Source organism: Monodon monoceros, unplaced genomic scaffold, assembly GCF_005190385.1.
Source record: "Monodon monoceros isolate NGI ecotype Baffin Bay Population unplaced genomic scaffold, NGI_Narwhal_1 Super_Scaffold_20, whole genome shotgun sequence".
NCBI classification, from domain to species: Eukaryota; Metazoa; Chordata; class Mammalia; order Artiodactyla; family Monodontidae; genus Monodon; species Monodon monoceros.
In genome coordinates, this window is record NW_021703777.1 from 13,789,254 (window position 1) to 13,801,426 (window position 12,173).

Consider the following 12,173-nt stretch of genomic DNA (forward strand, 5'->3'; position numbering starts at 1 on the left):
CGCGCAGGCTCAGCGGCCACGGCTCACGGGCCCAGCCGCTCCGTGGAATGTGGGATCTTCCCAGACCGGGGCACAAACCCGTGTCCCCTGCATCGGCAGGCGGACTCTCAACCACTGCGCCACCAGGGAAGCCCGAATGCACTTTTTTTAACATCTGGTTTCTCAGGAATACAATCCAATTTGTGGGTTCTCCAGCCTTTAGCTTCTCCCTCTCTGTCTCTCTCATTTTCCCTCCAACGACTCTTACCGGCTACAGAAAGGAAGACACAAATAATGAAACTTAAATCCCGTATGACACATTCAAATCGCTTCTGGAAGAGAAGGGTGGGGGCGGTGAAGCCAGGGCTTTGCTCCGTTTTCTCTCACTCCTTTCTCGGTGCTGTCTGGATGGGACCTGTCCTCGCATTCTTTCCTCTGGACAGAAGCCCAGAGCCCTGGATCGGCTGCTCACCGCTGCCAGGGAGCCTGGGGGCAGCGCCTGGAGCCTGGGCAGGTAGACGCAGCTCTCATGGGGACGCGCTAAGATTTCCACAGGGCAAGATCACCAAGGGCAGCGAATGGAGCAGCAGCCAGCCTTGCACGCCAGGGGTGTTCGCTTTGGTTTGGCCGTGCGGCCCCAGGGGGAGGAACCCTCACTCCACGCTCACTCAGGGCGGGCCCTGGACCAAGCACAGAAGGCCAAGTCGTGCGCTTGGAGACTCGCGCCCACCTCCGCCAAGCTTCTGCCATACGGACTCAGGGCTCTCCAGGCACAAAGAACACACCGGCAGACACTCAACATGCCACACAGGTCAGACCTCAAAAGACCAACCCTCAAGGACTGTGCTGCCTGTTTTAAAAATAAAAATCACATCTCCTCCCATCAGATTTTATGGAACCTGCTTTGCTCCTGTTCCCTCTTTAAACCTGTGTTGGAACCTGCCCCTGTCATCTGGGGATGAGGAATGTCTCTCTTTGCCAGAGGCTATCTTATCTCTGCTGTCGCTATCAGAGCAGTGGGCCGTCCTCTTCCAAAGCAGAGGCCAAAGAGGCAGGGCCACCGTCTCTCCTGCCCCCTGCCAGCTCCCAGCGACACCAAGCTCAGCTCCCTGGGGCTGCACGGCCAGCTGCAGCAACATTTGACCGTCAGCCGGCTGCTCCCACCTGCTTGGGTCATCGTCACAGGTGCCCAGCCTCGCCACACTTTCTCTTTCCGGCCTCATGCTGGGGTGCTCCGCTCTCCCCCTGAGTTTGTCTGCCGTACTTCGTCCCTAATAATAACAAAGTTGGACTCGGGTGACCATGTGCAAACACTTCCCGTCAAGCCACCTTATTTCTAGGGCTCTGCCTGCTGTTCCCACAGCTGCTGTCACCACGGATGCTTGGTCTGAGCTGCCACTCCCAGCTGCCCAGTCAGGTCGGTTTGTGACACCTTTAAAGCAAAATGCTGAAGGGCAGCACCCAGGGAAGTCACCGTGTGGCTTGTCCACCTCTGGGCTTACTTCTAAGGAAAAGATGGTCTTACACATCTGAGTATTAGGAATAAGACTTTTTAGATTGTTCTAGAACTTCTGGAGTCACTCTTGTATTCCTTTTCACCCTTGAACATTTATTTTTTAACTTCTATATTAGTTTCCTGTTTCTGCAGTAAGAAATTACCATAAGCTTAAGTGACTTAAATAACACACATTTGTTTCCTGACAGTTCTGTGGGCCAAAAGTCTGACGCAGGTCCCACTGGGCTAAAATCAAGTGGTAGTAAGGCTGCCTTCCTTTCTGGAGGCTCTAGGGAAGAATCCGCTTTTTTGTCTTTTCCACCTTCCAGAGTCGCCGACATTCCTTGGCTTGTAGTCCCCTTCCTCCCTCTTCAGAGCCAGCAATGGCACATCTCTGATCCTTCTTCCATGGTCATATTTCCCTCTGACCATAGCTGGGAAAGGTTCCCCATTTTTAAGCACAAAGTAATGAGATCAGACCCATTCTGACCATCCAGGATAATCTCTCCATCTCAAGGTCTATACTCTCATGTTTGTAAAGTCTCCTTTGCCATGTGAGGTAACATTTGTGTGCAGGTATCTTTGGGGACTCATTACTTCATCTACCAAAACTTCTATTTCCTCTTCTCTCTTTCCCCCCTCTCTCTCAAAACATAAATTCAGCACTGCAGATCATTTCGAAAATATATGATGGGGCCAGAGCCAAGTCTCATGAGAAGATGATAAAGATGGAGTAAATTTAGAGGCACCAAAAATAACCCTGTCCCTAAATAGCTGACCAACCAGCCTGCTACCGAACCTGACACTCACCCCACAATTAGATCACAATTAGAGTTAATATCTTCACTGAGCCCTTGTCTTCAAAATGCCATTATAATCTAAATGCCCACCTAGGCACAATTAACATTACCTAGTGACTGGTTTATGCCAGGAAGTTTAATAACTTTACTCTCTTTCAATCTTTTAAGGGTCCCTGATTCAGACCAAATGAAGTCCCTAAGAGGTCAAGTTCAATGACCAGGGCCACAGAGCTGATGAGCGGGAGAAGCAATCAAGTCAGCCAGCTTGACTCAGGCTTTCCTTTGACACCACACTTCCTTCCATACACTGAGCAGGGAAAACACACTTGTCACCTTTAACACATTTGTTGTTGCTGCTATCTAATGCATGTGTTACATGTATGAATATATTAATATAATTCCAGAGACCAGGATCCTGAGAATATGAAACATAGGTTATGCTAGTTTTGAGGTGCTTTGAGGGAAGTGAAAGGAAAGATATGGTTCATGGGGCCAATCCAATGGAGGGCCAGCCTTTGTTGGCCCAGAAGAGGCAGGCGTGAGGTGTTCTTGGTTCAGCAGGGTCACAGCTGGCCATGCAGGAGACATCAGAAGGACACGGGTGAAGAAGCACCAGGTTTCAGGATGAAATAGAACTTGTAATGGGCTACCTATGACTATCTACGACTGTGGCCCAAGAAACTGAGTATCATGCAATTCTCAACTAGGATTCCTATTTTCATTTTCAGTGTCTCTTTCATTTTTCTCTCATCTTTTCTCATAATAACGATTTTTCACAGAGTTACTATGTTACAGCCTAGATTAGGGTATGTGAAAAATGAAGTAATCCAAAGACGACTCTCTCCCATGCCAAATGACTACATAAAGAAAGCTAGTACATGTCATTTGGTTTGTATCACATACACATTTGTCAGAAGTTCAATTAACAACGTTGAATGTTATGATATGTGAGACTACTCATATTTTATGCAAATAACTCCTCTTTTAGGTTCAGAGTTTAGTATAAAACCCTTTATTAGGAAAGGAGAATCTTATAATTGTACCCCTAACATAGTGGGACAGAAATTACCTACATCAATGCTGATGTATATTTCTCCCTGAAGTGTTTCTAAACTTACCCCAAATATAACCTTGCTCTCTATTAATTTCTGGTCTATTTATATTAGGATTTAAGTCTTTGCAAACGGCGAAAGGACAAAAAACAATACTACTTTAATCACCTGAAGAGGAGGTAACGAGAAAAGCTGTGACCTACCCAACTCAATCTTTTCAATAGATGTGACCTCTTTATTTGAGAATGGAACTGATTCTAAGGTATTCTCACGATTCATAGCACCTTCATCCCTTTACACGAACTCAACTCACTCACTGCTCTCACTGGTCCTTCTAGCGCATGCATGGAGAAAACAAACGAAACAAACAAGCAAAAAACACCTGAAAGGTACGCAAAAGAATTCCACTGTCTCCTGGCAGCCTTGACTTTTACTCCAGCAGTCACTGCCAGCATTCTAATTCAGCACTAATGCTTCCACGTTGCTAAATACAGCTTTTAAGTTTCAGACGACCACTTTTGCTTCCAGGTTTAACAAAACTCAGCGAAATTGTTACAAAAGCTACCAAACTCAAAGAGGTGGGTGGGGAGATGAAAGAATGCATCAGGGTTGCTGAGACTGACTGATGTGGTATCTTTTTTTTCCCCCATCCACATGGACAATATGATCATAAGTGGGAATTAATATTATCAATATGTTCAGATCCAGACACGGGGCCAGTCTTTTTTCTAATAGCTCTCCAGACTGTGTAGTTCTGACCCCCGAGAATGAGTGCTGCACTGAGCTTCCCTCTCTGCCCTCGTCCAACCTTCTGTGAGGGTTTCTGCAATTCAGAAAGAATCCCCAGCCCGCAGCAGTAACGCTAAGAAAACATCAAGTCTGGGAAGGCCCACTTGCAGGTATCACTTGCTAGCTGGAGACACAGGTGGTGGAGGAGTTAGATTAAAGCCCAAACAAGGAAGTCGAGCTCCTTTTCATCAGAGTCCAGACTAGGTGAGAAGAGGCTGAAATAAAAGGTTTGAAAGGTAAAGGACAGCAGCTGAGGGAGTGTCCCTTGAGTGGTGTCAGATCATTGCAGCACATGAAGGGGCTGCGGTACCATCAGGGATTTGGGGAGAGTGGGAGAGGCTCGGAAGAAGTGTGAGATCTCATGAGTCAAGGAGAAATACATAAAAGGATTGTGGAGAAGCAGGAGAGCCACAGCTTAGGGCAGATGTCTTGACAGTATAATGGACTCAATCAGGGATTTGTGATTTTTTTAGAGAAGCTCAACAGGCCGCAAATAGACATAGAGGGCTTGTTCAGTGGAGGTCATATGTAGCTATGGAAATTAGAAAGCCTGCAGCAGCTTTAGATGGCAAGAGATTTCTGAGTGGAAGTGAGTTCCCTGTAGATACGGGTAAGAGCAGATGAAGGTCTGTGGACCAGGAGACCAGGGACAGTTGACGGAGGTTTTCCTTAAAAACAAAGAGCAGCTTTCATGCACCTTGTGGGAGAGAGATGGAGGTCAGATGCTTTCACAGGTAGAGACCTTGGCTGGTGGAGATCTTGGTGCAGTTCCTACTAAGGATGCAGTACATCTACACTAGTGGGTAGATGATGAAGAATGATGTAAAGGTTACTAGAATACAATTGGGCAAAGGAACTGTGAATAAGAGGTGACTTTGAATTTGAGAGGATGAGGGGAATAAAAGGAGGGGAAAGAAAGACCACGAGGCAGGTACTGCTAGGGTGGAGATTTGAACTAAGGGGACTCTGTGCTGAGGAACTGAAGTGGGTAATGGATCACAGAGTAACAGAATAAAGAAAAACAAACCAGAAGGCCAGCCCAGAAGTAGAGCGATGCCCCAGAAGTGGTCAGGGATATGAGACGTATTGGAACTTTTCCTCTTAGCCTTGTGGTTGGTTAGGGGTGTGGTCCTCACTGCAGGGACTGTAAGTGATACATGTTAGTTGGGAGATCCAGCTGCAGTTAATGTGAGCAGGTGAAGGAATGGGTGAGAAAATGATTTGAGGATACAGGAAAGTTTGTCCTAAGTAGGATTAAAGTTCCAAAAAGACCCCTGAAATTGTTTAGTGTAATAGATCTTAACCTTGGTTGCACAGTAGAATAACCCAGGCAGTGCTCAAACAAACAAAAAACCAAACCCAATACCTACACCAATCAGATCAGAACCTTTGGGTTGGGACCCTCCAACAAGTCTCTCTTTAAAGCTTCCCAACTGACTCCTGTGTGCGCTGGATACAGAATTACTATTTAGGATTTAGGACGAGCATAAGTGAGGAGTGCGGTGGGCCTGAAGGAGGAGGTATTTGGAGAAGAGACGCAAAAGACCGTATTTATGGGTAAATTAGAGGAGCAGGGCCATGGGAGAGAGGCTGGCGGGAACACCAGCAGGCGAGGTGCCAAGAGGGCAGAATTTAGGTAACGAAGGGCCTTTCTGAGTTAATCGGCCCCAAAGTTCCAATTCAAGCACGGGCATGAGGCAGTTTTGGCTGGACTGAGCTGTCTCTTCGGTATGTTGGTTTACCTGTAACTAGGATTTTGGTATTTCTGCATTATTAAACGATCATGAGGTACAAGAAAGCCTTATCCATTATTCATGTTTCTTTCAGGCTAAGTGCTGGATCCCCAGATGCTGAGAATTTATATATGTCTATTTGGAAAGCACTGACCATGATATAAACTGCTCTTGGGTTGTTTTTACTTCTCAAACCTGTTTGTCAGTCTTTCTCATCTCTTTTCACTAATTAACATAATCAAAATTATTTTATGAAATATTACTTTTTTTGCATGGATTGTATGTGTGTTGAGAAGAAAGGTCGAGAGTGACTGAGTATAAGACCTATTTGTGTGAATATAAAATGTGTATCAGATATTTCAAATATGATGTAGATCTTCTACAGATGCTTTTTGCAATGACTTTTCTTTGAATTATTAAGAAGATTTGCCTTAATCAGACCCCATGGCTCGCCTACAAATACAGTTCTTCCTAAGAAGGATTTAAGCCTACGATGATTTCTATCCAGACAGTGCCTTAACAGTATCGCATTTGCAAGGAATACAAAAGAAATAACCTTAAGCTTTACACTAGAGCTGTGTGTTCGCATCATTTATTTAACATCAGAAACTCCTACAGGCTCAACCATCAAAAATATACCCAGGGACCGAATATGTCTCATCTCCTCCATGGACACAACCTGCAACACTCAGTTTTCATGACCCAGAACTATTCTCTGGATGGAAACTCCAGAAGGAAATACCCTGAATTTCAGAAAAACAATAATTCTTCTCTTGGCTTCCTAGATGCGTCTTTCTCCTACTTCTCCCCTTCCTCCTCTGGGTACTCCTCTTTCTGTAGTTCTTTTGCTGGCTGCCCCCCTCCTCCCTTGCAATGGCAGGGCTCCCCTGGTCCCTGTGCTCTAGGGTGTGGCTCTCTGAGCAGCCCACTTTAGGAGCAGAGTCCAGACTGCAGCCAGCTGCCCGGGGAATGAAGCCTGCTTTCTCCACTCAGCAGCTGTGTGGCCTAGAGCAACTTACTTAACCTTTCTGTGCCCTGCACATCTGTAAAATAGGGAAAATGGTGTCCTACAGGTTGTTGTAAAGATTCAATGAGTTAAGAAAAGATACTTAGAATCTTGCCCGGCACATAAGAAATTCTCGGTGATGTTTATTAGCTTTATTATTATTTTCTCCCTCTACTCTCCCTTGATATTCTCCTCAATCACCATGGAGGACAAATATCAATATTTATATAGTTGGTTCCTGAGTCTCTGTCTCAGGAACTGCTCTCTGTTCAAAGAGCCACCCCTATATTTCTAACTGTCCATGGGGCACCTTTGTCCTGATGTCTAATCCATACCTCTAATTCAATATTCCAAAGGCAAAGTCACCATATCCACAGTCCAGAGCTACCTGCCCGAGTTTGCTACTGTTACTTAGAGGCAGACTTGATCTTCTGCTCTACCCATTCAGGGTTAGTCACCAGGGCCTGCAAGAGTTACTTAATAGGGCCTTTCGTACCTATTCCCTTCCTCTAACTCCTCTGTCTTCACTCCAGCTCTACCATGCTTTTCCTTACTCGATTCTATCTTTTCACTGACAGCAGACTAGTATTTCTAACATGTATTTCCAGTCATGTCTATCTTCTAGTTACATCTCTCTAGTGGTTCTCCATTAACTCAAGAAACTGAATCTCCACTCCTCTCTCTGGTTGTCAAGGTCCATCCCAAAAAAACTCCTATCAATCATTCTAGGCTTTCTGGAAATAACATGCCGCGTAGAATCTGTATTTACTGTTCCCTTTGTGCTTCTTCATGCTGTTCCCTTCACCCAGAAATCATGTATTTTTTTCCCCATTACTGTTGGTCAAACCCTGCCTTCCTTTAAGGTCAATCTCAAATGTTAGCTCCTTTTCAGATTTTCTCAAAATAATATGATGCCTCCTTCTCCTGAATTCCCACAGAGCTCTGCATTCATCTACGGCATGTGTCACACTCTGACTTGCTTCGTAATCCTTTGCATACTTCTTTTATTCCTCTTTTCAGATCATAACTTCTTCAGAGGCACTTACTATATCCTTTAAAGCTTCAAATGGGAGAAAATGAATGGCAATAATAGCACCAAGAATTAAGCCTATTTATTCTGTAAAGCAGCAGCCTGCTGTCAAATGCTAACCCTCTTCCTCACGGTCTTCATAAAAAGAATGGGAGAGCATATAAGGAAGCTGCACACAAGAGGAACATAGAGTGTGAGCAATTACGCCAGTTCCTTTTATAGGAAGAACACAGCTGAGACAAACAAGGAAGCAGATTATTTACCATCCACAGGTCTCATTGCCAAATTCTTCCACTTCTAAATTTTTCATTAAAAGACATCAAGGAGGGTAATAAACAAAAGTAGCCCTCGGGAGGAATCAGCGTAATGGAAACAGCTTATTTATCAGCATGGCTTCAAGAAATGTCTAATTTGTTTTTGTAACTGCCATGTTCTGGGGCCAGACACTTGTGTTCATGCACACAGGTGCACGTACATAACGCATATCGTCTCTAGGTGTGAGGTGGGCGGGTCAGGCTGGAGTCACTTACCTTCAGGGCATCCTGAGTGTCATCCAGACAGTAGACACGGAGGCTGTACTCCAGAGAGGAGCAGCAGAGTGGCCCGAAGATGGCCAGCTTCAGGCGCTTGGCGGCTGCTTTGGTGGTGGACTGCCCAACCAGGGAGTAGGTGCCAAGGTTCTCGGAGAGGAGGTGGCAGGCCTCTGCGTCCAGCTGAATGTAGCAGGGGGTGGTGAAGTTTTCCTCTCCGACCACCACCACATCCTGTGGGACGAGAAGGAAGGGGCAGGGACTGAGCCTCCTGGCTGCCATGACGGTGGCCAACAGGGGTGCACAGATCAGGACTTCTTCTCCCAAGTTCTGATTATTCCTTTTCCTACTCTTTTTTTCTTTCTCTGACTTTATTATACTTCTATCAATATTTCCATTCTTAATCATTCTCTCCCTTACTTCCCTTGCCTTTATGCTGATAACATGCTTTATTTAGAAGATCTTCCTTTAGTCTTTTTTGATCTTCTAGGAATCTACATTGGTGGAATCTACCTAAAATTCCAAAAGAAATGTATAAGTTTCCTTTTAACTTCAGCATATTTGAGTTGATTATCTGTTTCTGATAATTTGCTTTAATCTCTAAATTGCTAATTTCATCCAAAAGTACTATCTTATTTCAATGTCATTTTAGCATAGTATTTTCCCCTAAAAATCTAGGGGTTTGAAAAGAATTTTTAAAAAAGAATTAGGGAAATTAAAGAATTATGCAATACCATTCTACTAAGTTCTTCCAAACTCACCCATCACTTACTTTCCAAAGCAATACACTGCTTTTCCTCATAATCTGGGCTCTTGGACTTTGCTAAAAGCACAGCATGGCAAACTCTATGCATTTGACACATTATTTTTCTGTTTATTTTTCATGTAAGCCTTTAAGCAGTCTCACGTTTTAGATTGTTAAAATTCAGCAAGAAATAAAAATAAGTGAAACTGATGAGTTTTATAAAAATAGTTACTAACTTCACTAGGTTTTGATTTAACCAAATGACTCAGGCCATAGAAGAAATCATCTGAAAGACCAAGCATAGAATCCATAAAACAAGGGTCACAATTCCACATGCCTCCCAGGGCAGAACGGTAACAGAAATATGTGAAGCAGGTAGGGCAGAAGGTAGTAAGGAGTGGTGGAGACTGTGGTGAAGCAGAGCACAAGCCTGTCTAAAGAGCTCAGTCTCCGCTGGCTTCAGCCATTGTGGCCACGTAGGGATGGGCTCTCAGTACTTTAACCGTAAGCATCTTTGCCGGAGGCATTTTTGCCGCATAGCTGATTGGCTGTACAGCAATTCTGCTGTAAAAGATGAAACAGCAATAAATAAAATAGGGACATTAACAAAAATAAAAAAACATGAAAAATGAATAACAAAAGTAAAAAGACTTTATTATGAACTACAAAATATTTAAAAACATTTGAAATGTGTGTAGATTCATGGCAGTACTGTGCAAACAAATGATTTCATTTAGTGGGTTGTACCTAAGCACTTGTCTTCAAAGTCTTTCATTTGTAGTATTATACATATTTTTGCTTGTTGATTCAGCTCCTCATTTGGCATTCCACTTTTCTTTTTCGCTAAAATTTCTTCTTCATTAAGAGAGGTATCAGTTTCCACATACTGGGATGCATTTATAACTGAGCTTTGTATTATGGTGTGAAAGCCTCTACACTGTTGTTTGTTCTTGGTACATATTGTTACGTGTCCCTTGACAGATGTTCCAAAGTTCTATGGGACATGTGGGCTCGATTTGGTGCCTTTTTGGCCGTTGGCCTCTTTCAGATTTATGTAATATTAAAAATGGTAGTACCGTGTCAGTGGAGAGATGAAACCAAGCTGTCAACCAGTTGAAACCAAACTGTCCACCAGTTATTTTATCTTTTACAGCAAAATTGCCTTAAGGCCAATTAGTTATGTGGCAAAAATGCTTGTGGTAAAGATGTCTATGGCAGAGACGCTTACAGTAAAAGTACCAGGCATGGCAGGAATGCAGGACCAGTGAGGACACAGCCTTTAGTTTTTCAAGAGAAGCTGTAAGTTCAGATTATTATGTGAAATCTTCCAACTTTTAACTAATTCAAATTTAAAAGAAAATTTCATTTGGGAGAAATAAAACCCATGTGTGGGCATGATTCGGCCTCTGCATTAGGCTACTTGATCTCTGCAAAGGCAGCAACCATAGCTTCTTTGCTTCATACTGTATCTCAGTGGGCCTGGATCATGGTGAACAAATGGTTATTTGTCAAAAACATGAACAAATGTTTCATCATAAATTGAGTCCCTGGGGCTGGACAAAGCTATGAAAGGAGCCACGTCAGGTAGCTGTTTGTTAGTTAGGCCATGCAACATCACTCAAGCTAAAGTAAGGACTGTGTTTTAATAGCATCCATGAAATCATTTCTTCAGCTAAACCTGTACCCAAAGATAAAGCTTAAACTGAACTGGAAAGGAGAAAAAGGAGCTCAGCACTTCCACGTTTATTCCAGCCCCAAAAGGACATCTGCAGAGAAGCTGCTTTCTCCAGCACGGCAAGGGCAAGGCTCAAGTGTCATTTCCTGATGGCACGTTACAAAAAATCTCCTAGAAGAAATGGTGGAGAATAAAGATGCTCCATGTTCCTGTCACAAATAGAAGAGTGTTTTCATAAGGACTTCTTTCTTCTACTCTTCACATATTTTTTTTTCTTTCCCTCTTATTATTGTTGCTATTGTTGTTATTACTCAAATCCAGAAACAGGGTTTAGGGTAACAGGCAGAGAATTGTGCAAATAATTTAGGATACCTTGAGATAAAGACTTTGGGATGTTTTTGAGATAAATCATTTAAACTTAAATGGAATTGAAGTTAGCTCTGGTAAAGTCCACTCTTAACGTAATGTATAGCCCTAGACTTCAATCCACGACCTCTGGCAATGAGTGACCCTTCACCTTCATGTGGTCAAGAGGAGAGCACATCCATATAGAGGGGACACTCCAGGTAATCCCAGGTATGCCCTGCTATGCTTCTACCTCCACTACTACTTTTTCCTAAAATATTAGGGGTTTGAGTCTTCATGCATATTTTTTTTTCCTAAAAGAAAAATACTGAGGGACTTCCCTGGTGGCGCAGTGGTTAAGAATCCGCCTGCCAATGCAGGCGACATGGGTTCGAGCTCTGGTCCGGGAAGACCCCACATGCCACGGAGCAACTAAGCCCATGGGCCACAACTATTGAGCCTGAGCTCTAGAGCCCGCGAGCCACAACTACTAAAGCCCATGTTCTGCAACAAGAGAAGCCACAGCAATGAGAAGCTTGCGCACCGCAACCAAGAGCAGCCCCCGCTCTCCGCAACTAGAGAAAGCCCGCACACAGCAATGAAGACCCAATGCAGCCAAAATAAATAAATAAATAAAAATAGAAAAATACTGTAAGTAATCACAAAATATATCCAACATGCATATTGGATAATTCTCTTTATAATGACTACACAAATCATTTATTTTTTTAGGTATTAGGTATAAAATATTCATGGTAAATATAACACATCCTTTTGCACTTAATTTCAGGTGCTAACTGCAGGGTTCTGATGTAAAGAACAGGATCTGTTTAAGGCACTGTCCTTAAGAAGTTCTGATGGCAGCAGTTACAGAGAGTCAAGTTGCCAAAGACGTTCTTCATTGTACTGGAGCTTAGGATACACCCTTCCTGTTTTGCCAGGTTAAGTTCAGACCTATATTCCTGGGACCTGTTAGCAAGTAAGTGTCTAACAT

The 12,173-nt window shown here is 43.6% G+C and overlaps 1 protein-coding gene across 2 annotated transcripts in view; it reads right to left on the minus strand.

Annotated features, from left to right (window-relative positions):
- The window catches only part of UNC5C (unc-5 netrin receptor C), a 402,361-nt gene that overhangs the window by 15,583 nt on the left and 374,605 nt on the right, over positions 1-12,173 (minus strand). For both annotated transcript variants that reach the window (XM_029234530.1, XM_029234529.1), the window contains one exon: positions 8,415-8,648. In XM_029234530.1, coding sequence (XP_029090363.1) covers positions 8,415-8,648 — 234 coding nt within the window. The remainder of the gene's footprint in view (positions 1-8,414; positions 8,649-12,173) is intronic.